At 43.8% G+C, this 27,479-nt stretch overlaps 1 protein-coding gene across 12 annotated transcripts in view; it reads right to left on the reverse strand.

Annotated features, from left to right (window-relative positions):
• Positions 1-27,479, reverse strand: part of ARPP21 (cAMP regulated phosphoprotein 21) — a 643,283-nt gene that overhangs the window by 235,333 nt on the left and 380,471 nt on the right. For 10 of the 12 annotated variants that reach the window (XM_033930334.1, XM_033930335.1, XM_033930337.1 and 7 more), the window contains 2 exons: positions 11,714-11,773; positions 2,780-3,009 (listed from right to left, as the gene is read on the reverse strand). In XM_033930334.1, coding sequence (XP_033786225.1) covers positions 2,780-3,009; positions 11,714-11,773 — 290 coding nt within the window. The remainder of the gene's footprint in view (positions 1-2,779; positions 3,010-11,713; positions 11,774-27,479) is intronic. The other 2 variants (XM_033930339.1, XM_033930336.1) reach the window with 1 other exon arrangement.

A 27,479-nucleotide genomic window follows, 5' to 3' on the forward strand; every position in this document is an offset into this window, starting at 1 on the left:
TTCTTTTTGGCTTCCCCCGAGTTCTTCATATGAAATTAATCTGTGCGGGAGTTGCAAGTGAATAGACTCCAGGGAGAAATAAAGCCATTGTATTTTTGGCAGTTGCTACAATGTTGTTTTTTTTTGGCCTACCCACCAGCAATCTGGACCTAGTCACAAAGCACAACTTGCCAGATTTGTTTATAGATTTCCAGAGAGATTGGCATTTTTAAGTAGTTTGTGCTGTATTTAGAGAAAAATATCAACTTTCATGAGAAGACACAAAATGATATTATGAAGACTAGAGCCACTACAGATGCTGTAACATTATAAAGCTGTTAAATAACAAGAGCTCCAAACAGTGCACATATACATTCTTCTATATAAATTTGTATTTGCAGAATATTTGATCTCTTAACTAAAGGGCTATTTGACTAAGCTATATTACATGCCAATGCATACTTACAGGGAAATTCTAGAAATGGTGTCAAAAGGTTAGGCACCAAGAAGTGTGGCGCTAAATGTAATTCTATAAAATTTAGGTGCACTTTATAGAATCGTGCTTTGTGGTATCTAAAGTGGGCTTAGGCATCAGTAGGTGTCCTAGCCTTAGGTGCACCCTATTTATGCCAGGGTTTCCTTGGCATAAATGAGTGTGTCAAACTCCAAAACAGGCACCTACATGAAAAATATGCCTAACGATCCACCCCTTAACCATGGACCAGGCGCTTACCTCAAAGGGGTAGACACCTACCAAGTTAGGCACATAGCATCCAATTAAGTCAAATTAAAGTCAATTATGCGTTGTTAGTTGCCAATTCTCAGTGCTAAATAGGCCTTTAAAACAATTAAGTTAGGTGCCTTGATTGGCTAGGCACACCAATCTAGACACCTAACTTGGTACTAGATCCCAGTATGTATCAAATTAGCATAAAAGCTTATATTGATAAACCTTGTACTGTAACTATAGCAAAATGTAACCTATAAACTGTATATTGCGTATATTGGTATTAGATCCCTAGTATGTGTCATAGTGCTGCCCGATTCAGGAAAAAAAAATTCGATTCGATTCAGCCTACTGAATCGATTTTTTGATTCGATTTTCTTGCCCAATTGGGTGTTTGGTTTTTTTTTTTTTTTTTTCCCAAACATCCTAGTGGGCTTATTTTATAGCCTCTTCACCCCCTTTGCCCTCTCCTACCCATACTGGTGCTATGGTGTAAACAAAAAAAACAACAACCAAAAAAGACTTTTCCCCTCTCTGTTAAATCCTAGCTCATGTTTGTGGTCGAACACCAGCTCTGGCAGGATACACATTTCAAATCTGACATATTGTAATTACTAAACAGAAAATAAAATTATTTTTTCTACCTTTTGTTGTCTGGTCATTATTCAAATAATGTTGGTCCCTGGCTCTAGTGGTCTTCTGATCAGAGTCTCCTTCTTTCTTCTTGCTAACCATCCATCTTCCATCATTGTCCTCCTTTTCTGTTTCCCTTCCCTCCCCCGGAGGTCTGGCATCTTTCCTTTTTTTCATCTCCATTCCCCCGCAGCTGCAGCGATGGACCCCACCATCCCCAGATCCACCATCTCTTCTTTATTCAACTACCCTTCATCCAGCATCTCTCCCTCCTTCCCCACCACCCCAGGGTCCACCAGCTCTCCCCTTTCTCTTCCCAACTACTCTCCAATCCAGTATCTCTATCCCCCACCTCACTCCACACCATCCCTTGTGTCCAACTTCTCTCCCTTTCTGTTCCTTCCTTCCCTAAATCCCATTGTCCACCATCTCTCTCCCTCTCCTGTTTTTAGACCCATTATTTCTCCCCCCCCGTTATATGCACGTCTCCTTGAACCCCCCTCTTCCCTCCCTCCCTCCATGTACTTCTACACCAAGGCCATCCTTCCCCGAAGGCTTGCATTCTTCCCCTGAAAGCCTGGCCTGCCCTCCCCCTCCGAAGGCCTGCATGTTCGACCAGCTTCCCCACACTTATCTTAACATAATATGTTAGCCTGCAGGATCGCCGGTGCTGTAGTGGTCCCGCCCCTCCTCTGATGTCAGGGGCAGGGTCGCAGCAAAGGGAACGTGCCGCTGACGGAAGCTGCAAGGATCGCTACAGCACCGGCAACCCTGCAGGCTGCCATATTAAGTTAATGTAAGAGTGGGGAAGCTGGCCGAGGATGTAGGCCTTTGGAGGAGAGGGGCAGGCCTTCCCAACTGATCCTCCCCCCTCGCCCCCTAAAGTGGCAGCGGCAGTGGATAGCCAGCAAGAGGCACCGCTGCTGCTCCTGCTTTAGGAAGGCACGGGGAGGAGGGTCGGTCACCGTATCAGGAGGCCAATTTTTTTTAAAAGCAAATCGATTCGAATCGGTGAATCGATTTGAATTGGAAATCAGGCAGCACTAATGTGTCAAGTTAGAATGCAAATTTGTATTGCAAAACTTGTTCTATGGCTGTAGAATATATTGGAATTGATTCTAACTATATGTGCATTATATGTGTTAGGCATTAATTGATAAACTTTTATCACATTTTAGTAAAAGGGCCTGCCCCTATGTTGGTAGGATATTGTGTAATATTTTGATGTTTTTAATGTGAAAGTGAGTGGCTTTAGCTTGTATTTGCTTATGATGCAGGCTATTTTATTCTCTTGTGTGTGGTGGTGGTTGAGAGTTAGTATGTTCTAGGAAGTTTATTATGCTGTACATCTTTACATTGTGTAAACTGTTTTGGGTCTCATTTTTTGGGGAAAAGGAAGCATCAAAATATGAAATGAAATGAAACCTATACAGTACTAGCTACCTGCTTTAGATAGTTTTCCAGTACTCCTGTTACTGGCTGAGCTATCACCTCTCGTTAGGACAGTTATTCCACCAAAACTTGCAGTTTTCGTTATGGATGGCTTCAAATTGCGACCGGAGCTATCAGAATCTGTGCTGCTCCACGGTCTTGGATCTGTCCACTTCAGTTCATTCTCTGTACTGCTTTGTCGACTTCCAGATGCCTTTCCTGTGCTGTCTCTATTACCCCTAGAGAACATGACCAAAGTGAAGAAAGATAGGAAACATAAGAACATGTATTTATAGAGACATAAAGAGAAGACAATGGGTTGAAATGCTACAAATGTTTTTGTAACCCAAAGAAGAAAACTTTGCAGAATGCATGTCCTATCTTTGAATAGCAGCTACGTATTTACATATATCTCCTACACTTTTATCCAATGGACTATCCCATGGCTGAGGTGAGTGCTGCACCCTGCTATTCAGGGGATCTAGGTTTGATTGCCAGCTTACATATTCATTTCCCAGGCTAGCCAGTGCTGGAAATGCTGTATATGCATATGCTGGAAGTGCTGGAAATGCAACAACTGGGATCTCTTAGGGAGAAAACAAGATAATGCTTGCTGTAGATGGCCCATTTGGCCTTTATCCGCAGTCATGTTTTTGTCTCTCTGTAACCCCTGGAAAAAGAGGGTCTTAGCTATCATTCAATGGTGACAACTACTAGCTAGAGGGTATATATTAGCTCAAGGTGAGTTACATTCAGGGTCAATAGTTATTTTCCTCTCTCCAGAGGGCTTAAAATCAAATAGCTAGAGCAATTGATGTGCACTACCTCATTAATACACACTAATGTCCTTAACATGTTCTTTGTAACTAGGTCCCAAATGGGACTTCTGGTAAAATAAATTAACACCTAGCTACAAGTTTCTCTCTTAGGCACAGGAGGGTTTGGTGACTTTTGCAAGATCACAAAGAGTATCAGTGATTTCATGTGCTCTCAGTATCAGTGGGATTTGAACTCTCTTTCCTGGTTTTCAGCCTGCTGTCCTAACCACTAGGCTCTCCCATCCTTTAAAAAATAGCAAAGGAAATGCAGAGATACAACAGTAATTTCAGTTGAGAGCCTGGCTGAGTAGCCTAGTCTTTATCTGATTCCTAATCATTTGATGACTTTTGATCAGATTTGATGAAATAAGGTCTATGATAAATTACCATCAAGCAACAACTGTCTTTGCTCGATAACAAAATATTTCATATTTTCAATAATATATGATGTCTGATGCCAATGGAACATAAAGAGAACATTTTCCTTAGTGGTACAGATCACAGAGCAATGTCCAGTGATCCAAAGTTTCACTGACTGGGTAGTTTTACCAATGTATAGCATCTCATGCGGATAAATAATAGTATACGAGTTAATACATGATGCCAATCAATATACAAAACCAAGCCGAGGAGGAACAAAATCAACTAATTCCAACATGAATGTGGATAAATCACACATTGCCCACCTTGAAATCTGATGTAAATCCTGGCACAAAAGTTGGGCACAGATCCCTTATATTCTATAACACTGCGCCCAACTTTCTGGAACACTCCCGACTTACCCTTGTCTCTCCCATGGCCATGTCCCTTTTTTGGGTTGAGTACTATAGAATTGGGCATCCAGTTTTATAGAACAGACTGCAACCAGTTATTGTATGTGTGCAAATCCTAACTAGTGCCAATTAATGCCAAAAATTGATTGTTACCATCCAATTATTGCTTGCTATCCGATTAAGCTGTGTGCACATCAAATCTGGATCAGTGCCCAAATCTGAGCACCATGGGCCAGATTCTGTAAATGGTGCCTACATCGGACCCTGCCTACAAAAATGGCACCGGCTACGTGTCAATCATGCTTAGGCACCATTTAAAGAATTGCGGCTTATGGGGACTACCAAAAAACTCAGGCATCTGCAATGTAAGCCAGGGTTTTGCTGGCCTACATTGCAGATGACTACGTTCATTAGTGAATCGCGCCTAACGGCGCATAAGTCCCACTTTGCCCCAACCATGCACTCTTAAATATAAGGCACAATTGGGTATCCTGCTGTAGAGAGATTACAGCGCCTACTTTTGCTTTTAACAAGTTTTTAATTGGTTTGAAACAATGTGGTAATTACTGCACCAATTAAGTTAGGGGGCGGTAGGGTGCCTTCTGCCGCCTAACATACCAATGCCATTTATAGAATAAGGCCCCAAATGTAGCATTCAGATGCAACAAACCAAAATACCCTTCATTTTGTCTTTATTCTTATTAATTGAGCTCATGCTCATAGTACATTTCTAATTTTAAAATCTTACTTTAACGAAGCTGTCTTAAAAAGAGAGTGAAAAAAAAGAGCAACTAAAATCAAACTCTCCTGGAAAAGATGATAAGCTTAATAAATGGCAGACCATCTGCATAGACCTGGAGGTCATCTGAGGACAGCTGCATTGATTTCGACAGACTGGGCCACCTGTAGATAGCTGATATTTAATTAGCAATCTGTAGCAGCACTGTCAACTGGCATTTTAAATGTGATGCCATTGAACACCATACAAGAAAATGAAGTGCTGAAAGACTGCTGACTTCCAAAGAGGTGGCACCATCAAAAGCATATTTCGATGGGGACATTTGGGTAACTTTATTCTTTAATTATACTATATATTATGTTATATTATGTTATTATTATATGTAGGATAACTGAAAATCTTGAATGATATATATGTTACCTGTACAGATATTAGTGTAATGTATGTAATAGCTACTGTTTGTTCATTTGTATGATACTGTTTTAGATTAAAAATCAATAAAGATTAAAAAAAAGAGATTAGCAGAATCATGTTACATTTCCTAAAAAAAACTATTATATAGGCATCAAGCCAGTTTAAATAAATCACACAGATAGAATTCTTCTGCCTGATCACACAGAATTTTCAGAGCTATAGTTGGCTTCCAGTGAAAAAACATGACAACCAAACTTGGCAGTGGGATGATGATAATAATTTGTTACATAGCTGTTTGACATTTGTAAATGCAACCATCCCTATTGTAATACAATGTTACCTCACAGAAATGGCAATTTTCAAAAGCCATCTATGCAGACATAGAATGATATGAATTCTGGGTTCAAATCTTCCTAATGCTCCACTGTGCTCTCTAAGCTGAGTGGGAGTCCTCTGTCTATAGTCCTGCCAGTAGGGAGTGCTATTTCATTATCACATTTTCAATAGTGAAGGGCAGGCAAACTCTGAAAGATTCCAGGAAACCTGTCTGTCCTTAGTAATTAAATTACTCCTAGAATTGGCTAAATCCCCTTGTGCCTGAGCCAGAAGTCTGTAACTGTACTAAATACAAGAACAGTAATGAAGTTAAGGTCAAAGATATCAGTATGAGCCCACCATGAATCATGGGAACCTTTTGGCTCAGGCTAAGTCTCACAGGTGACTAGCACCAGACGTACGTCTAAATGAGAATTGCCTCATACATCATCAAATCTGTGACCATCTTCTATAAACAAAATCATTCGTTTCAAGTGAACAAATACAGGCTTATAGTTCAGGAACAAGGGGAATATAAGGACATAACAAACAAATACCCCATCACAGACTAAACCAACACAATAAATTTGATAAGTTATGAAAACTAAGGAAAATATGTGAATGGTGGTTGAAGATTTACACATGCATAATTTTAAACCTCAAATTTAATAAATACTAAAACATTTAAATTAATAAGTTAATGTATAACATCTAAAAGTTAATCTAAATAAATATGAGAATCCATTAAAATAATTATAATGTGCAAATTGTGCTAAATGTGCAAATCTGCCCAGACCCTGAGAAACAAATAACTACAGTACGATAACAAATTGTATGCTCATGAAAAGTGCCAATGCCAGCACCAATACAGGAATTCCTGTCTATAATAGCAACAAAATCTTTCTCATTAAAATAAAGTGCAATGACTCAAGTACCAATTGAATTTCAAACATTCAAATGCAAATATAAAAAATATGTGAATATCACTCATATAACCCAACTATAGTGGCTAATAAAGCATCAGTACTATAACAATTAACTATAACATATAACCAGGGGCTCAGACTATTACCAACCCCACACATATACACACACACAATACCACTCAAACCAAGAACATATCGTCATTCATCACCACTCGACAGAGCTCAGTTTCGTGTCTTCATCAGGAGCAGGATGCCAAATAATATAATATAATGGCCCAGTGGAAAACACCGACGACCAAATTTCACAGTTAGTCGGTCCAGAGTTTCAAAACCAAAAATCAAGGAAAATACTCAGAGCTAGCGTGTATAAATCAAACATAGGGTTATCATAAGAACATAAGAACTGCCATCTCCGGATCAGACCTTCGGTCCATCAAGTCCGGTGATCCGCACATGCGGAGGCCCAGCCAGGTGTACACCTGGTGTAATTTTAGTCACCCATATCCCTCTATGCCTCTCGTAAGGAGATATGCATCTAGTTTGTTTTTAAATCCTAGAACGGTGGATTCTGCAATAACCTCCTCTGGGAGAGCATTCCAGGTGTCCACCACTCGTTGCATGAAGCAGAACTTCCTGATATTTGTCCTGGACTTGTCCCCCTTTAGCTTCAGTCCATGTCCTCTTATCCGTGTCACATTGGACATTGTAAATAATTTTTTTTCCTGCTCTATTTTGTCGATTCCTTTCAGTATTTTGAAAGCCTCGATCATATCCCCTCGCAGTCTCCTTTTCTCAAGGGAGAACAATCCCAGTCTCTTAAGTCGTTCCTCGTATTCCAAGTTTTCCATACCTTTTATTAGCTTTGTTGCTCGTCTCTGCACCCTCTCCAGCAGTTTTATATCCTTCTTTAGGTTGGGAGACCAATGTTGGACACAGTATTCCAAGTGTGGTCTGACCATTGCCCTATAAAGTGGCATTATAACTTTCTCCGTTCTACTCATGATTCCTTTCTTTATCATGCCTAACATTCTATTTGCTTTCTTTGCCGCTGCCGCACATTGTGCCGATGGTTTCAGGGTCCTATCTATCAGTACATCCAGGTTCTTTTCTTGTTCGCTCTTACCCAGAGTTGCACCTGACATTCTATATTCGTGTTCCTTGTTCTTTCTGGTAGGAATGAATATTGAGAAGCATACAGTATGCTTTGTGTAGTTTAATTTTGTGGTTAACCAATATGTGTTGTTAATACAATTATATTGTGTGTGTGTATATATGAAAAATGAATGGAAAAAATGCTGTTATAATTAGTACTATTATGGGGCGGGGTCTGGGGGCGGAGATTGGGTGGAGATGAGGGGGGTCTGGCCCACGACTTAGCCCAGTGTTCTTCAACTGCAAGTCCATGGACTCGTGCCGGTCCACAAAATAATTATTTTATTTCCGCCGGTCCATAGGTGTCAAAAGGTTGAAGAACATTGGTCTAATAGATGCTGACACTGCCATCTTGAAATAGGGACATTGAATCACCTGTTGTACTATTGCCCCTTAATGCTCAGCTTCTGGAAATCGATATGGGTTACAATTAATAGGCTACTGGACACTTCCATTCCAATGTCATATGATATTATTCTATTCGGAACTATATTACAATCCAAGTCTCCAATTTCTGCAGCTAAGAATAGACTACTTCTTGTCATGACTGGGATTGCTATATAGATGATCACAAAAAAATGGAAGAATTGGGATAGCCTGAATCATATCTTTTGGTGGGAATCCCCGTGCTTATTCTAGCGATATGAACGTATGAATTCGGAAATAACTGGTCATTGTAAAAAATTTAATGAGATTTGGGGCCCATTAGCAAATTTTGTAACAACCATTCACTAGTACAATGCCTTCAATTTTTCATAGAGGTTTATACACATCTGGGATGGGCGGGAGGGTAGGGAGGGGGGGTGAAAGGTATTTATATTACTATAGTATTTGTTAATTTTAAGTGCTGTTATATTTTTTTAATGTACTTTGTGTATGTTTTAAAATAAATAAAGAATTTAAAATAAAAAACAAAATTTACTGGGGTGAAAATTCTGGGGGTTGGGGAACAAAAGGTACCTGGGAGCAAAAGGTGGGGGGCGAAAAGTATCTAGGGGTGAAATATGAAGGGATAAAGCATTCCAGGGTTGAAACATACCTGGGGCGAAATGCAAGAGATGAAATGTGGGGGGCGAAACTTCCAGATGCCATTTGAAAGTCCAAAAAAGGGCCAATTTTATAATGGCAGAATAGCTACCTGTGTTCCTTCATAAAACAGGCTTCCAGAATGAGTCTCAATGGTACAACAATGCCAGTGCAGAAATAGACATCTGCTACCAAAAACGGTAAATGTGTGGGTATACTCTTATTCATATACCTGCTGTAGAGTTCAGATATGAAACAGTTGTTTTATGTTCTTTTAATTGCTTTTGGTGGGGCTGTCCTATCAATAAATGGAGTTTTTTCATTTTCTTTTATTACATTACATTAGTGATTTCTATTCCGCTTGTACCTTGCGGTTCAAAGCGGATTACATTGGAAGAGAGCTGGACATTTCCAGGAGGTTGCATTACATTGGAAAATTGCTGTTACAGGTTACGTATTGAGGATTCAGGTTACATTACATTGAAAAATATTTCAGGTTACGTTATATTTAAAAATATCAGGCTTCATTACATTGGTAGATAGCTGGTTACAGGTTACATATTGAGGTTTTCAGAGTATATTATCCCAGAAGATATTAGGTTTCAGGTTGATTAATTGGGGTTCAGGTTACTTTTTGGTACGTTGAAGAGATGGTACCAGAGGAGCGGGCAGTACATGGGAAATTACAGAGGGGATAGGAAGAGGGGGAGGTTAAGTTGATTGCATATTCTTTTTGAATAGTAGTGTTTTGATTTCTTTTCGGAATGCTTTGAGGTCAGATGTTGTGGTTAACAGTTTGGAGATGGAGGGTTCAAGTTTTGCTGCTTGCGTTGCTAGGAGGTTATCGTATAGTTTTTTGCGATGAGTGCCTTTGAGTGGTGGGTAGGAGAATAGGGTCTGAGTTCTCCATGTTCTGGGTGGAAGGTTACGGTTTAGGCGATTGTTTAGATAGGTAGGTGCAGTACCGTATATTACTTTGAAGAGTAGACTGTATAGTTTGAATTGAATTCTAGCTCGAATCGGTAGCCAGTGTGAGTCTAGGTAGGCATTGGTGATGTTTAAAAAAAATTGTACACCATTGGATTTGCTTCAGTAGTTAAGACAGTATATTATGTTTAATAAATGTGTAGACCTTTATAAAATACTTGTGGTACGTTACTACACCACCAGCAACTCAGACCCTTAGGTAGGGTTGCCCACCTAGTTATGCCCACCCCTGCCCTAATTCCGCCCCTCGCTCATGTCGGGCAGGAAGGAAGTTTGCGCATGCGCGGACGCTACGTGATGATGTGCAGGGTTCTTCCCTGCCCGACACAGCTTTTCAAAACCCGGACAAAGTGCCAGGTTTTGAAAAGCCATCCGGGGAAATCCAGACGTCTGGTAACCCTACCCTTAGGCATAAATATTCAGCTAATGGTAGTGAACATTTTCTTTAACCGTCTCTGACTTTATTCTCTGATATTCAGTGCCATGCCATATCTGGGCCCTGGCACTGACTATCTGGGGACACTCGATGAAGTTACAGGGAAATACTTTTAAAACCAATAAGAGGAAATTTTTTTTCACTCAGAGAAGAGTTAAGCTCTGGAACGCGTTGCCAGAGGATGTGGTAAGAGCAGATAGCGTAGTTGGTTTTAAGAAAGGTTTGGACAAGTTCCTGGAGGAAAAGTCCATAGTCTGTTATTGACAAAGACAGGGGGGAAGCCACTGCTTGCCCTGGATCGGTAGTATGGAATATTGCTACTCCTTGGGTTTTGGCCAGGTACTACTGATCTGGATTGGCCATCGTGAGAACGGGCTACTAGGCTTGATGGATCATTGGTCTGACCCAGTAAGGCTATTCTTATGTTCTTATGGATGACACTCATATGGTTATGGGAAATATTCATCCCTTAATTGGACAGATAAAATCAGACAAAGAGAAGACCGTGTTTTATGCTGCTTGAGTTGATCATTTACCCGATGTGGTTAAGTGCTGCACTTATCCACAGCAGCGCCGATCTTGCCACTCAACCACCTACAACATAGCCAGTTTCAGCTCAGGAGGTTAGAGGGGATATTCAGTGGCACTATTTGGTTAAGGGCTACTGAATATTGATGGATAGCCCCACAGATATGATCTAAACAGGAGAGTCTCTTACCTAGTTAAGGCAGTCTTTAACAAAGCCACGGTAGGGATGTTGCTGCGATAAATGCCTTAAAGCTCATTCAGTTCCTATGGGCTTCGGTGCATTTGTAAAAGGGGCCCTAAATCACTTTGAATATCGACCCTTTATAGTGCAAATCCTCTGGGGACTGACAAATACCTACTGCACCTGAATGTCATTCACCTTGAGATACCAGTGAAAAGGAATGAGCTACATCCTTACAAAATAAATATTCATTGGCAAAATGTCTCGGCTGAAAAATGTCCTCCTCAGATCATGACCTTTTTATAGCAGATGTAATTTTATCCTCAGGCATAAAAAAATGGTATTTTCACGAGTGTGTTTGGGTAGGAGGAAAAAGTGCACAAAAATTTATTTTTCAGCTGTATGCACACTATTTTGCAACCCCTTCCTGCCACATGCACAAACTGCAGGTACAAAGACTGTGGATACTTTCAACTTGCAGCTTACTAATTTTCAGAGACAATGATACGGGTAGTTTTCCTTTGAAGCTGCATGGAAAAGATTTGTGTAAAGAACACAGACATAATTTGCAAACTACATAAGTTATTTGATAATTATTCCCTGCATTATTAGATATGAAACTTGAAATCTATATTGAACCATTCATACCTGAATAACTGCCTTTTCTTCTGGGTATCATTACATATGCCACTGTCTTCCAAGAGCATGCTAAAAATTATGAAAAAGAAAACAAAGATTAAAAGAGCCACAGACTGTAGTTACTTTTGTCACACACCTGATATTGTTGTTTCTGTTTATTAAAAACTCGACATACCGCTCTCCATTGTCTGACCTGAGCGGTTTACAAATTCAAAGTATTCGATAATTTAAAACAGAAAATAAAAAGGAACTCCATTAAAATTATAGAAAAGACCTAGCCATACATGCTGCAAGATCACACATACTCATCATTCATTCAAGTGTACTTTTCCTAAGAAGAACAAGTTAAGAGCTCTGCTCACCAATGTTCATAATTTGAAAGCCTGCTTAAAATAGGATTTTATTAGACCCTTGAATTCCTTATAGTCAAGTTCTCCTCGGATTTTCTGCGGGAGACTGTATGAAAACAGCAAGGTAAACAATCTACTATATCCAGTGTGGAACAGAAGACAACAAGCAGATCATATAAAGAAAGACTTGTGTTTAATCAAATACTCCAAGGAATAGTGCCTGACATGGCTGCATTTCACCTACAAGGCTGCGTCAGGGACAGCTGATGTTAAAAAAACAAAACCAAAAAACGGTTCCACCAATGCTGAAGAAATAGTCCGGGGTCTGTAACAATTAGCATGACTATTTCTTCAGCATTGGCGGAAGCATTTTTTGACATCTGCTGGTTGTATGTCCCTGATGCAGCCTTGTAGATGAAACGCGGTCACATTGGGTATTAATCCTGGGAGCATTTGATTAAACACTAGTTTCTTTTTTCATATGAACTGCTTGTTGTCTTTTGGTCTGTAAGAGTCTCTCTTCCATGGTGGTCCAATACGCTTTTACAGTAAGTGGTGTGGACAGCCTATAGTCCTCTAAGGACTTCAAACATCTCAACGGTGTACTCATATATATGTTTATTTAAGATATAGAATACAGAATTTTTCATTTGTTTAAATAAGCAGGGTGATGTTCCCAAAGGGCTTTATTTATCAAACATAGCAATTTAAAGGCACTTCTATATTTCACTGGCAACCAGTGGTATCTTATTAACAATGGAATCACATGATCCTAAGCCCAAACATTTCCAAGTAATCTTACTGCAGTGTTTTGGAGGGTTTGCAGCCATTTAATTTATGTCAGTGGTAACCTGGCATAGACTATGTTGTCATAGTCCAGGGGTAGGCAATTCCGGTCCTTGAGAGCCGGAGCCAGGTTGGGGATATCCTGCAAACCCGACTGGACTGCGGCCCTCAAAAATCGAAGATGCCCACCCCTCGCGTCAGAGGAAATGCCCTGCCGGGACTGGCTATGAGCAGCCCGTTTTGAGCACTACCTCTTGCTGAACAGCTGCTGCTTTGGGTAAGGAAGGGAATTAAGGGCTCCTTTTACTAAGCTGCGATAGTGGTTTTAGTGCACGCGCTAGACCTTAACGCCAGCATTGAGCTGGCGTTAGTTCTAGCCGCGTAGCATGGGTTTAGTGTGCGCTAAAATCCTGCGTGTGCTAAAAACGCTATCGCAGCTTAGTAAACGGAGCCCTAAATCTGCTGGGAAGCTCAGTCGATCTTTTGTTTTCAAGTTTGTAGAGATCTGCAATGAATTCCCTGACTCCATTAGGCTTTTAGGCCAATTGTAATTATTTTGTAAATTCCTGAAAACTTTGTTGTTCTCGCAATTTTTAAATGGTTTAACTACAGCCTCAACGAAATGATAATATTATAGTTATTTTTCTTATGCTTTTCTTATGTACTTTAATTTTTAATTAGCTCTTCCTTCTCTTATGTTTTCTGCTATGTACTTTAGTCTTAATTATATGTGAACTGAGTGGAGCTCCACTGGGAGATGACCCGGTATATAAACCAAAGATTAGATTAGATTCTCTGCCTCTAACCATACCTATTTTTCAGATAGCTGTAGGTAGGCACTGCTAGGTTTCTTGATATATACATCACTAGGCACCTGGCCAAGTTCTGCGCATAAAACCCCAACATTTTAAAATTTAGTTTTAAATAGTGTTTTCAATTACCATATCAATTAATCAATTTTGAGTTCTGAGCGGAACTCGGCTAGGTACTGCTGATCTAGCCCCTAGTGGTGCATAGTGTAGTCACCATTTATAGAATCAGGGCCACTTTGCTTTACTTTCAGCAATAAACAACCAGCAGTCTCAGTACTAACAGTAACTCAGTAAAGACTAGTGCTGCCTAATTCGCAATTCGAATCGATTCACCAATTCACTTTGGGTGAATCGATTCGGTAAAAAAAAAAAAAAAAAAATCGGCCTCTCCGATTCGGTGGAAGTACATGAGGCTATGCCAGTCATCTTCAATGCAAGACTTGCGCACCTGTCCGGAGCTCTATTCCACCCCCTCCCCCTGCGGGATCCGGTACTTATTTACCCTGCTAGCTCCCCAACAGCACTGCATATGTTCACCATTGGGGCTGCGGGCAGCGTTACAAACACGCTGCCTTTGCGAGCACCGGAAGCTTTTCCTCTGTTATAGCATCTGACTATGGGGAAGGCTGCCTTTCAAGTGTTAGGGCGGGGTTTGGTTTCCTGGCATGGTTTACATGCTGTGGAAGTCGGAATTTGTGTGCTGTGCAGAGTCTCATGAAAGACTTCCCATGTTGTGCATCTTTGGGAGAATTCTCACCTATGCAGGGACAGGAAAGTGTAGCTGAGTGATAGGCTTCCGGGGCCGCTGAAGGCATCGTGTTTGCTTCACTCGCGCTGCCTGCGCAACCCCAAGCGTGAAAGCGCAGAGAGCTAGTAGAGGATTCTGCGGGGGATGGGAGAATAGAGTTCTGGACGTGTGAGCAGGCCCAGATGAGTGGGACAGGTTGGAGGAAGAGAGCTTGACCTGTGGGGAGCTAGTCAGAGAAACTGCTGGAGCTTGGTTGGAGGAAGAGGAAATGTTAAAAAGAGACAGTAAGAGAAACTAGTGAGAACAGGACGGGAACAAAGAACAGAGTACTGGGTAAAAATCTGGATCTTGTGCTTTCTTGAATATGATGAAGGATCCGACTGGGAGAGAGATGGTGGACAATGGGATTTAAGCAGGAAAGGAACAGAAAGGGAGAGAAGTTGGACACAAGGGATGGTGTGGAGAGGGGGTGAGGGATAGAGATACTGGATAGGAAGGTAGTTGGGAAGAGAAAGGGAGAGCTGGTGGACCCTGGGGTGGTGGGGAAGGAGGAAGAGATGCTGGATGAAAGGGTAGTTGAGAAAAGGAGAGATGGGGGATCTGGGGATTGGGGGTCCATTGCTGCAGCTGCAGGGATGAAGATGAAAAAAGAAAGATGCCAGACCTCTGTGGGAGGGAAGGGGAGGTCAGAGATGGAAGAAAGAAGCATGGAGAAAGAAGGAAACAACAAAAAGGCAGGAGACCCTGGCAAGCAAGTTATCAGAAGACAACTAGAGCCTGGGACCAACATGATTTCAATAATGACCAGACAACAAAAGGTAGAAAAAATAATTATATTTTCTGTTTTGTGACTACAATTTGTCAGATTTGGACCACGAATGTGAGCTAGGATTTAACAGAGAGAGGAAAGGTCTTTTTTGTTTGTTTATTTTGTAAACACCACAGTGCCAATGTGGGTAGGAGAGGGCAAAGGGTGTGAAGAGGCTATAAAATAAACCCACCAGGATGTCTTTAAAAAAAAAAAAAAAAAAAATACCCAATTGGGCAGGAAAATCGAATCGAATCGATTCAACAGGCTGAATCGAATTGAAATATTTTTTCCTGAATTGGGCAACACTAGTAAAGATAGTTCATAACAGGAAAGCTTCATAGTTACAGTTCAAACATAGTAACATAGTAAATGATGGTAGATAAAAGACCTGAGTGGTCCATCCAGTCTGCCCTGTAATCACAATTTCATGATTAAATTAAAATGTCTTTTTTTCTTTGTTATTTCTGGGACATAGATCTTAGAAGTCTACCTGGTATTGACCTTAGGTTCCAACTACTGGAGTTGCCGTTGAAGCTCGGTCCAGCCTATCCAAACCATCTCATTTGCGGGATTCAGACCATAAAAGTTAGCCCATTCATATTCCAATTAGCGATCCTCTGTGTTCATCCCACGCTTTTTTGAATCCCATCACATTTTTCCTCTCCACTACCTCCCTCGGGAAAGCATTCCAGGCATCCACCACCCTTTCCTTGAAAACAATTTCCTAGCATTACTCCTAAGTCTATCACCCCTCAACCTCAATTTCTGTCCTCTAGTTTTAGCAATTTCTTTTCTTTGGAAAAGATTTGGTCCTATAGTAATACCTTTCAAACATTTGTCTGTATCATATCACCTCTGTCTCTCCTTTCCTCCACAGTATACAGGTTGAGTTCTTCTAGTCTCTTCTCATATTTCTTTTGGCACAACTCCCCACAATTTTTGTCACTTTCCTCTACATCACTTCAAGTCTTTTTATATCCTTGATCAGATACGACCTCCAAAACTGAACACAATACTCAAGTGGGGCCTCACCAGCAACCTGTTTAGCGGCATCAACACCTCCTTTCTTCTGCTGGTAATGCCTCTCTCTATACAGCCTAGCATACCCCTGGCTATAGCATCACCTTGTCACACTGCTTTGTTGCCTTCAGATCCTCAGACACTATCGCCTCCAGGTCCCTCTCCCCCATCTGTGCTCATCAGCCTTTCATCTCCCTTGGATTTCTACTCCCCAAATGTATCATTTGCATAGAATTTGTTGACAGACTTTGGATCATTCTTCCAACTTTTACAGATCCTTTTTCATGTTTTCCACTCCCTCCGGGGTGTCCACTCTGCTACCAATCTTGATATCATCTTCAAAAAGGCGGACTTTTCCTTCTAACTCTTCCTCACAAACATATTGAACAGAATCGGCCCCAGCACCGATCCTTGAGGCACTCCCACTACTCACCTTTCTTTCCTCCGAGCAAATTCCATTAACCACCACCCCCTGATGTTTGTCCGTTAACCAGTTTCTAATCCATTTCACCTCTCTGGGTCCTAACTTCAGCCGGTCAAGTTTGTTCAAGAGCCTCCTATGAGGAACCGTGTCAAAGGCTTTGCTGGAATCTCTTAGGGAGAGGAGGAGATAGTGGATGCTGTGGATGGGCAGGCTGGATGGGCCTTTTTTTACCATCATATTTCTATGTTTCTATTCCAGTGCAGCCCACTAGAGTGTCAGGAAACAGCATGTGGTAATTGCCATTCCATTTCCTTACATTTCAGAGTCTGGTCTTCGCAGTGTTTTTGATGTTTCTGTCCCATTTTGGTACAGGGGATTCCCACTGACGCAACAAAAGTCCTGCCAGAAGTAAGGTACTCCTGCTCCCATCTGGAGTGTCTTTTTTTCCAAGCTCTCCTTCTTGCTCCCAATCCAGGAATACCATGCACAGCAAATTTTTCCTGTCTTGGCCTCCACGACTTTCCCCTCATTACTAGAGTCTTAGCAGGGGTGGGCAACCAACAACCATGTGCTCATATAGTCTCTTTTATTACTTTCTGGCCCTGCCCACATGGGCTGACTCTTTCCACAACCACTCACCAGACCGAACATCCCAGTCTTCCTTGCTTAGTCACCACCCTGAAATCCTTCCTCTTACCACTCATAGCAGGGACATTTTCAAGGGGGGGGGGGGTGTCATATATATAAAGAGGAAGTGGAAGACTGAAAGATAGAGAATGCCCAAATATCAGGACTTCTCAACCCTCTCCAGGAGGCACTTAACCCGTTGAGTACACATGAGATCAATTTACATATTTTGGAAGCCCGTTGTATGCAAATCTGTTCCATGCATATTCACCGTGTGAATACTGAAATCTCAACTGGCTTGGACGTGCCTCCAGGACAAAGTTGAGAAGGACTGGCATAAAGGAGGACACTAGGCTGCTGCAGGGGAAAAGAAGAGAAGGAAGAAGATAAATATAAGCACTTCAAGAAAAGCAAAAGAAGCTACAAATGAGAACGGAGAGGGAAAAGAAAAGGAAAATAGCAGTAGAGAGGGAGAATAATAAAGAAGGGAAATGGATTGTTATTTATTGCTATTTGTGCTGATGTGTCTTTGATGCATGTAGGTGACTAATAAAACAGGTTGTCTTTACTTCCTGTTTCCTTGTTTGTTATACCTAGGAATTCAAAAGATGGGTACACGGCAACTTGTAGTACAATGACATGTTCCAGAGAATGTTAATTCAGTCTCTTCCTCCCTTGTCTCCCTGTCCGAGGGGGGGGGACAAATCCAGTCAGTATAAATTCTGAGATTAGTTCAATTGGATGTGAAATTTCATAGTCAGTTGCTTAAATATACTTGTAATTTGTCAAGTGATAATGCCTTTAATATACTTGTAATTTGTTAAGAGGACAAATAAAATACTAGATTTATATGTTCACAATGCTTTTAAGCACAGCTTTTTGAGATCAATTTCTAAAATCTGTTAACATCAGTCATTAATATGTGTAAATGGGTTGTTTAATGTTCGTATTAAAAGATAATATTAATGAGATGCCAATGAAACATGCATTATCACAGACTGTAAAATACAAGTTCTTCTGTGAATGCTAATGGAAAAACTTTAATTACTTCTCTACAAGGTCTTGTTGCGATCCTTTGTGCTAACGTGTCTGCTTTCCATTTTACACATTATAAACTGAGCCTTTTTTTTTTGCCATCCTAATATGCTGTCATCTCATTACCTCACTGGCATAGCTTTTACATTAACATTAACTAATTCACATACATCAGCCATGCTGTAAAGCGCACTAAGGAACTTATCTACTAAAGCACTTTAAGGTTTTGCAGCTAATATATGAAAGATTAACCCATAACAGCAGAATAACCTAGGTAGGAATTGATGGCAATTGGAAGAACTCAGCTTTGATGCTAACATGGTGAAAAGGTTGCTACCGTGCCTCTTGAAGTGTACTTGTTTCTCTTCATCTGCTATGTTAGCAGGTAATGCACATTGACACCCGCGCTTACTCCACCCCTTAATATGAAATTATTAGGCAAAGGGGCTGAACTATGGAATTGTCTTCCAGCCTTTTTAAGAAACATTATGAATTATGTATCATTTTGCTGGCATTTAAAAATATGGCTTTTGACAAAATATTTAAGGACACACTGAGTTCACTGTATAAGGGATCATAAAGCTGGGCCCTGGTGTAATAATGGTATTTAAAATCATTTCAGTTTATTAGCTTGGGGTGGGTATATTTTCACGTTTGATAAGATTCTAATCAGGCAGAATACTCTTATATTCCTGTTATGTCTATTTTTACAATCCACCCTGAACTGACAGTTGGTGGAATATAAGTGTATTACAAATTACAATAATTAGGTTTGCTATTGTGGTAGTTAATCTGCACAATTAATTTAGTGTGTTTACTGTTGTCTTTTTGGGGGAGGGGCTCTATGTTAATATTTAACATGCATTAAAACTTCTATTACACCTAAGAACATTAACGCTACTGCTGTTATTAATGCATTTTTCTCACATTGGCCTCCTAAATTTCTGGTACTTTTTTCAAAAACACGATTCCCTTCCACAGAACTATGAATGCAAATTGGCTTTTATCTTCTATCTTTTGTGGCTGTTTTAATGAAAAGTAAAAGGCTCAGCACTGAGCCTTCCCAAAGCATGTCTGATATGTTCTCGAAAACCAATAAAAATGATATGCTCCACAGTTTCACTAACAGCAGTAGTTACTAAGCTGTGGTAAAACACTGCATTTTACCACACCAGTACTTACTGTGCAAGTTACTAACCCAGTAATTTGTGATGCCAATAAAATTTGTATTGCTGTAATTGTAAACATTGTACATGTTATGTGGGTGTTAGTAAGCAGCTCATGAATTTCAAAGGAAAACATGAAAACATAAACATTAAGATATGTGGATGTATAATTCTGGAAAAAAATGATGTCAGCACTACCGTATTTTCACGCATATAACGCGCGCGTTATACGCGTTTTTACCTACCGCGCATACCCCTCGCGCGTTATATGCGTGAGCGCTGTATACAAAAGTTTTAAAACATAGTTCCCACCCCGCCCGACGCCCGATTCACCCCCCCCCCAGCAGGACCGCTCGCACCCCCACCCCGAACGACCGCTCGCACGCGCTCCCACCCGCACCCGCATCCACGATCGGAGCAAGAGGGAGCCCAAGCCCTCTTGCCCGGCCGACTCCCCGACGTCCGATACATCCCCCCCCCGGCAGGACCACTCGCACCCCCACCCCGAACGACCGCTCGCACGCGCTCCCACCCGCACCCGCATCCACGATCGGAGCAAGAGGGAGCCCAAGCCCTCTTGCCCGGCCGACTCCCCGATGTCCGATACATCCCCCCCCCCCGGCAGGACCACTCGCACCCCCACCCCGAACGACCGCTCGCACGCGCTCCCACCCGCACCCGCATCCACGATCGGAGCAAGAGGAAGCCCAAGCCCTCTTGCCCGGCCGACTCCCCGACGTCCGATACATCCCCCCCCCCCCCCGGCAGGACCACTCGCACCCCCACCCCGAAGGACCGCCGACTTCCCGACAATATCGGGCCAGAAGGGAGCCCAAACCCTCCTGGCCACGGCGACCCCCTAACCCCACCCCGCACTACATTACGGGCAGGAGGGATCCCAGGCCCTCCTGCCCTCGACGCAAACCCCCCTCCCCCCCCAACGACCGCCCCCCCCCAAGAACCTCCGACCACCCCCCAGCCGACCCGCGATCCCCCTGGCGACCCCCACGACCCACCCACCCCCCTTCCCCGTACCTTTGGTAGTTGGCCGGACAGACGGGAGCCAAACCCGCCTGTCCGGCAGGCAGCCAACGAAGGAATGAGGCCGGATTGGCCCATCCATCCTAAAGCTCCGCCTACTGGTGGGGCCTAAGGCGCGTGGGCCAATCAGAATAGGCCCTGGAGCCTTAGGTCCCACCTGGGGGCGCGGCCTGAGGCACATGGGCCCAACCCGACCATGTGCCTCAGGCCGCGCCCCCAGGTGGGACCTAAGGCTCCAGGGCCTATTCTGATTGGCCCACGCGCCTTAGGCCCCACCAGTAGGCGGAGCTTTAGGATGGATGGGCCAATCCGGCCTCATTCCTTCGTTGGCTGCCTGCCGGACAGGCGGGTTTGGCTCCCGTCTGTCCGGCCAACTACCAAAGGTACGGGGAAGGGGGGTGGGGGGGTCGTGGGGGTCGCCAGGGGGGTCGCGGGTCGGCTGGGGGAGCGGTCGGAGGTTCTTGGGGGGGGGCGGTCATTGGGGGGGAGGGGGGTTTGCGTCGAGGGCAGGAGGGCCTGGGATCCCTCCTGCCCGTAATGTAGTGCGGGGTGGGGTTAGGGGGTCGCCGTGGCCAGGAGGGTTTGGGCTCCCTTCTGGCCCAACTACCAAAGGTACGGGGAAGGGGGGTGGGGGGGTCGTGGGGGTCGCCAGGGGGGGTCACGGGTCGGCTGGGGGGGCGGTCGGAGGTTCTTGGGGGGGGGCAGTCGGTGGGGGGAGGGGGGTTTGCGTCGAGGGCAGGAGGGCCTGGGATCCCTCCTGCCCGTAATGTAGTGCGGGGTGGGGTTAGGGGGTCGCCGTGGCCAGGAGGATTTGGGCTCCCTCCTGGCCCGATATTGTTGGGGAATCGGCGGTCCTTCGGGGGGAGGGATGTATCGGACGTCGGGGGGGGGGCATCAGGCTTTCAGGATGGGGATAGACCTTCAAGGGGGGACAGTGCACGGAAGTCAGGGGGGGTGAACGGAGAGTCGGAAAGTCAGGGCGGGCGGAAGGAGCGTCGGGCAGCATGCGCGGTATACCCGTGAGCGCGGTATACCAAAGTTTTTGTACATATCATCGTGATTTCTGCGCGCTATACCCGTGTGCGCGTTTTATACAGGTGCGCTATTTGCGTTATTTGCGTGAAAATACAGTAATTCTGCTGTATTTTTAAGACTTCTATAAAACAGAGGGTTTTTTTTTTTTTCAGAGCACTGACAATCGATTGGTTCCAAGCCTGCATTATGCCTCTGTGTGTGTCTCGGCTGGACAAGTTTTGAGATCTTTTATCTTCATTTACACCCCCTTTTTACAAAACCGTAGTACGGTTTTTACCGCCGGCCATGGCGATAACAGCTCGGATACTCATAGAATTCCTAGGAGTTGTTAATGCTGCGGCCGGCGCTAAAAACCATGCTACGGTTTTGTAAAGGGGGGGGAGTTACTGTATATATTAATATTAATATATTTAGTTTAGTTTATATAGATATATAATAGATAGCAAGAGAGATACCAAGATTAAAGAATTGTGTACATGGATATAGTGCAGACATACTAAAGCAAGCTTTTGGTTTTACATCTAAGAAAGATTCCTCTCATCCCAATCCCACCAAATAGACACTGTTCTGAACAAATTCTCCCATCAGATAACCCTCTCAACCAGGCAAGACAACCCCCAACCCCATCTCTCTCTGACATCTACTAGGGGTCTCCCTGGTATTTTGTTGTTGGTGGTGTGGGAGAGGAGGAACGATCTTTGTTCCTTCATAGGAATGCTAGATTTCTTCCATAAAAAAAAAAAAAAAGAGGACAAGCGGCCCCACCCTATTCAGTCTCCAGTCGCACCCCGTTCTGCGTCTGGAGGGCCTCCGAACAAGCGCAGATGTGATGCGATGTCGCATGAATTTGTGAATGCGTGTGATGTCATCACGTCTCATTCGCACATGCTTGGAGGCCTTCCAGACACGGCCCCAAGCTCTAGGGTTTTGAAAACCCGGTCAAATGGCCTGGTTTTGGAAATCTGTGCAGACCCCAGGACAGTCCTCTAAAATGAAGACATGTCTGGATTTTCCCAGACATCCAGTATCCCTATTCTTTCAAGTCTCATTGGCGCCCTTTTCAAAATGACACATTCAACCCCTAAAGGCAGTGCTGTGGTGCCATTTTGAAGCCTGCTACCAATGAGGAAGGAGTGACGGGGATCACTGTTGTTCCATCCTTACTCTTTGCATGGAGTGCACACTATTTGAAAAGAGGGCGCACTCTTCCTAAAGAGTACTCATTATTAGCAAAGAGTGTGCACTCTTTCCCTGAAAGTGCACACATGCATAAACTATTGCACATGCATGTTTTATCAAGAAGAGTGTGCATTCTTTGCTAATAGTGAGTACTCTTTATGAAGTGTGCCCTCTTAATGATATTCATTCCAGAACAACAACAAAAACAACAAAAAAGAAAAACACAGACCTCCCCCAAACAAAATGAACACTTCCAAAAACAAAATGGGAAATGACACAACATGAAAATTTTTGGCCTACTCATCCCAAGTTTTCAGTCCCAGAACACACAGGTTTTCAAAATAGTCACAATGAATATGCCTGAGACAAATTTGCATAAAATTGAGGCAGTGCATGCAAATATATCTCAGGCATATTCATTGTGGGCATCTTGAAAACCAGACAGGTGAGGTATATCCTGAGGACTGGGTGACTTGTTCCTTGTTTAAAATATAAAGGTTTATTCAAGTGTGTTGACAGAAAACATCTGTTAAATTGACAAAGAGCCCCTTTTTACATCGAAGACTGAATTCTACATATTGTGCCTACAAATTTGGCATCTAAAGAAAACCTGCCATAGTACTATTCTATAAACAGTGCCTAAAGTTAAGCTTAGGTTATAGAATAGCGCTTAAGTTTGGGAGCTATCCTAATATTTGCACCAACAAAAATGTGGATCCCCCTTATGTATCACGAGACTACATCAGGAACTCACGGCAGCCATTTTTGCTGACAGCTCTGCACGGGGCAGGAGCATAGGAAGATCACTCATGCCCCGCTTCACCGCTAGACCACCAGGTAAGGTGTGGAGAGATCTAGGAGGGAGGCAGGGATGTCACTTAAAAGAAGGGAAGGAACTAGTTTTCATAGTTCTGTGCCTTTACAACTTTGTAAAACTTAGAGCCATGTGTTGCAATCGTGGGTTACAGCATGGGGCAGGAGCGTCGGAAAATTGCTCCTGCTCCGTTTCACCACTAGGACATCAGGTATGGTGTGGAGAGGTCTGTAAGGCGGGGTGGGTCAGGGTTTAGAAACTCATGAATAACCGAAGTCACAAGTCCTAAACCCACGAATTTGGAGGGAGAAGTGTAGCAGGTTTTGGGGGAGTTTGGGAGGACTCACCCTAAATTATAAGGGGTTTTTGGTGAGATGTACATGTGGCAGCCTTTATGTGAAGTTCACAGCAGTGCCCTCTAAGGTGTCCCGCTGCTCTGTTGGTATGCCTGTGTGGTCAGTCCATTACAATGCTGGCCCCTCCCACATCCAAATGGTCTGCATTTGGACGCTTGGAGCTTAGATGAATCTGTGATTGGAAATGCTGCATAAAGTTAGACATCTTGTCAGCCAAGATGTCCAAGTAAGCAATTTTTGGAAAAAAATTGGAAAATATCAGTTTTTCCATATCTGACTTTGGATGTCTAGTGGTAAACACACAAAGTCGGACTTAGATGCACTGTCAAGAATGCTCCTTTAAGTTTTAGACACTGTGCAGCTTTCAAGAACACTTGGAAGAGAGTGTCAGTCCATAGCAGGCTCAGTAGGGGCTGCAGAGTAGAGAGCTGCACGGGAACGGGGACGACGGGAATCCCGCGGGACCCGCGGGTTCCCCCTTTGGGTCACGGGGATCCCGTGGGGATGCCCCCTAGGGTCGCGGGGATCCCGTGGGGCCGCCCCCTAGGGTCGCGGGGATCCCGTGGGGACGCCTCCGAGGGTCGCGGGGTTCCTGCGGGGCTGGATGTACTCAGTCGCGCGGCTCTTCTCCCTACCTTCTCTGCTTGCAGCACAGAGCCGAACGGAAGTCTTCCCGACGTCAGCGCTGACGTCGGAGGGGAGGGAGGGCTTAAACAAAGCTGGATGTACTCAGTCGCGCGGCTCTTCTCCCTACCTTCTCTGCTTGCAGCACAGAGCCGAACGGAAGTCTTCCCGACGTCAGCGCTGACGTCGGGAAGACTTCCGTTTGGCTCTATGCTGCAGGCAGTGCAGGTAAGGAGGAGAGTAGCCTCGCGGTTCGAGTGGCTACCAAGGGAGGGGGCGGTCCGCCCCGCCACACCCCGCCCCGGTTGCAGCACAGCCGGCCAGGTCCCCTTACTTTTGTGGCACTTCCCCGACCGACCGACAACAGCCCCGGTCCGACAATCCTCCCTGCCCTGTAGCCGCGAATCTAAATTATCTTCTTACAGCAGCTGTAATAAGGTAATTTAGATTCGCAGTTAAGGGCAGGGAGGTTTGTCGGACCGGGGCTGTTGTCAGTCGGTCGGGGAAGTGCCACAAAAGTAAGGGGACCTGGCCGGCTGTACTGCACCCGGGGCGGTAGAGAAGGAGTGGGGAGAAGGACGCTGAAAGGCCATGGGGAAGACGGGGGGGGGTGGAGAAGGACTCTGAAAGCACTTGAAGACAGAGGAGGGAGAAGGACGCTGAAAGCACATGGGGAATACAAAGGGGTGGAGAAGGACGCTGAAAGGCCATGGGAAGGGCGGGGGGGGGGGGAAGGACTCTGAAAGCACTTGTGGAAGACAGAGGGGGGAGAAGGATGCTGAAAGCACATGGGGAAGACAAAGGGGTGGAGAAGGACGCTGAAAGGACATGGGGAAGACAAAGGGGTGGAGAAGGATGCTGAAAGGCCATGGGAAGGGCGGGGGGGGGGGGGAAGGACTCTGAAAGCACTTGTGGAAGACAGAGGGGGGAGAAGGATGCTGAAAGCACATGGGGAAGACAAAGGGGTGGAGAAGGATGCTGAAAGCACATGGGGAAGACAAAGGGGTGGAGAAGGACGCTGAAAGGACATGGGGAAGACGGGGGGGGGGTGGAGAAGGACGCTGAAAGGCCATGGGGAAGACAGAGAGGGAGAAGGACGCTGAAAGGACATGGGGAAGCAGAGGGGGGAGAAGGACACTGAAAGCACATGAGGAAGACAGAGGGGGGAGAAGGACGCTGATAGGACATGGGGAAGATGGGGGGAGAAGGACGCTGAAAGGAAATGGGGAAGAGAGAGTAGGGAGAAGACACTGGCAGGGAAGAAGACAGATGCCAGACTATGGGGGAGCGGAGAGAAGAAGATGGGTGCCAGACCAATTTGGAAGGGGGAAGAAAGGGAGAGGCACAGTAACAGAGCAAATGGAAGATGCAGAAGGAAGAGAGACAGTGGATGGAAGGAATTGAATGAGAACATGAGGAAAGCAGAAACCAGGCAACAAAGGTAGGAAAAGAATTATATTTCTTTTTTTTTATTTTGCTTCAGGATAAAGTAGTATATTAGTTGTGTTGATAAAAATTTATAAACATTAGAGGCTCTGGTAGAAACCCATTTGCAAAGTATGTATTCTTCCCAATTAATATTTTCAAATTAATAAAGTCTTTTTGCTTATTTGTAAATGGGTTTCTACCAGAGCCTTTAATTCAGTAGCATAATTAAATGAAATAACTATTTCTGAAGTTTATATGGACGGGCGGGGACGGAGGGGATTCCTCGTGGGGACGGGTGGGGACGGAGGGGATTCCTCACGGGGACGGGTGGGGACGGAGGGATTCCTCACGGGGATGGGTGGGATTCCTCACAGGGACGGGTGGGGACGGGTGGGACTTTGGCGGGGACGGGTGGGATTTCTGTCCCCGCGCAACTCTCTACTGCAGAGGTCAGCTGTGAGAAGACAGAACATTTTGGATGCATGCTATCTCAAATGATGAATTATAAAAATGATACTTTAAATTGTGGTGAGTTATCACTTCACATAACTAGAGGGAACATTTCAACTTAGCTGATTTTCACAGCTGGTTTAATGAATGGGTTACTAAAGTCAGCTACAGCTGTTACTTTATTCACAGTTGTCTGAGTCTCAATAGTGTGAAACATCACCAGCTTCTCACTACATTTGCTATCTGCTATCATTATTTGGCTATAAATTAGATACAGCAGTATACAGAAAGTTAGCAAGGAGGTAATAAATGCTTGAACCAATCTGCTATAGGTTTAAAGAAAGCAGTAAAACAGGAAAGATAAAAAAATACAACAATAAATCAGTGATGGGACCCTCTGGTTCACTTATAAAAGTGTCGAGAGAGAGCCTGTGAATCAGGCTAAAATGAACCTAAATTGTCTAATGATGTTAATCTGGTTGGATCTCCTAACCTAATATTATGACAGTGGATATTACATATTCTCTACCTAAATTCAGTTTGCCATGAATTTGAATGATATAAGTAATAAACAATAGTGAGGCAAACATGATGAGCAAAAAAGATTGGGGGGGGGCAAGATATTTTTAGGTTTATTAGTGATAGGAAGAAGTGCAAAAGTAGCACTGTGAGACTCAAAGGTGAGGGGGAGACATTTGTAGAATATGATAAAGACAAGGCTGAATTGCTTAACAAATATTTCTGTTTAGTGTTCATAGCTGAAGCGCTGGGAGTGGGGCCGTAGAAGACAAACTCAAATAGGCATGGAGGTGTGGTAGACCCTGATCATTTTCAGAGGATTGTTTTTATGAGAAGCTAGGCTAAATTAAAGGTGGACAAAATGTTGGGGCCGGATGGTGTACATCTGAGGGTACTAAAGGAACTTAACGGAAGTTCTGGCAGCTCCGCTGACTGGCCTTTTCAATGCTTCTCTAGAATCAGGAGTGGCACTGGAGGACTGGAGAAGGGTGGATGTAGTCCCTCTCCACAAAAGAGGAAGCAAAGAAGAAGCAGGGAACTACAGGCCAGT

This window comes from Geotrypetes seraphini, chromosome 2 (genome assembly GCF_902459505.1).
Source record: "Geotrypetes seraphini chromosome 2, aGeoSer1.1, whole genome shotgun sequence".
Taxonomy (NCBI): Eukaryota; Metazoa; Chordata; class Amphibia; order Gymnophiona; family Dermophiidae; genus Geotrypetes; species Geotrypetes seraphini.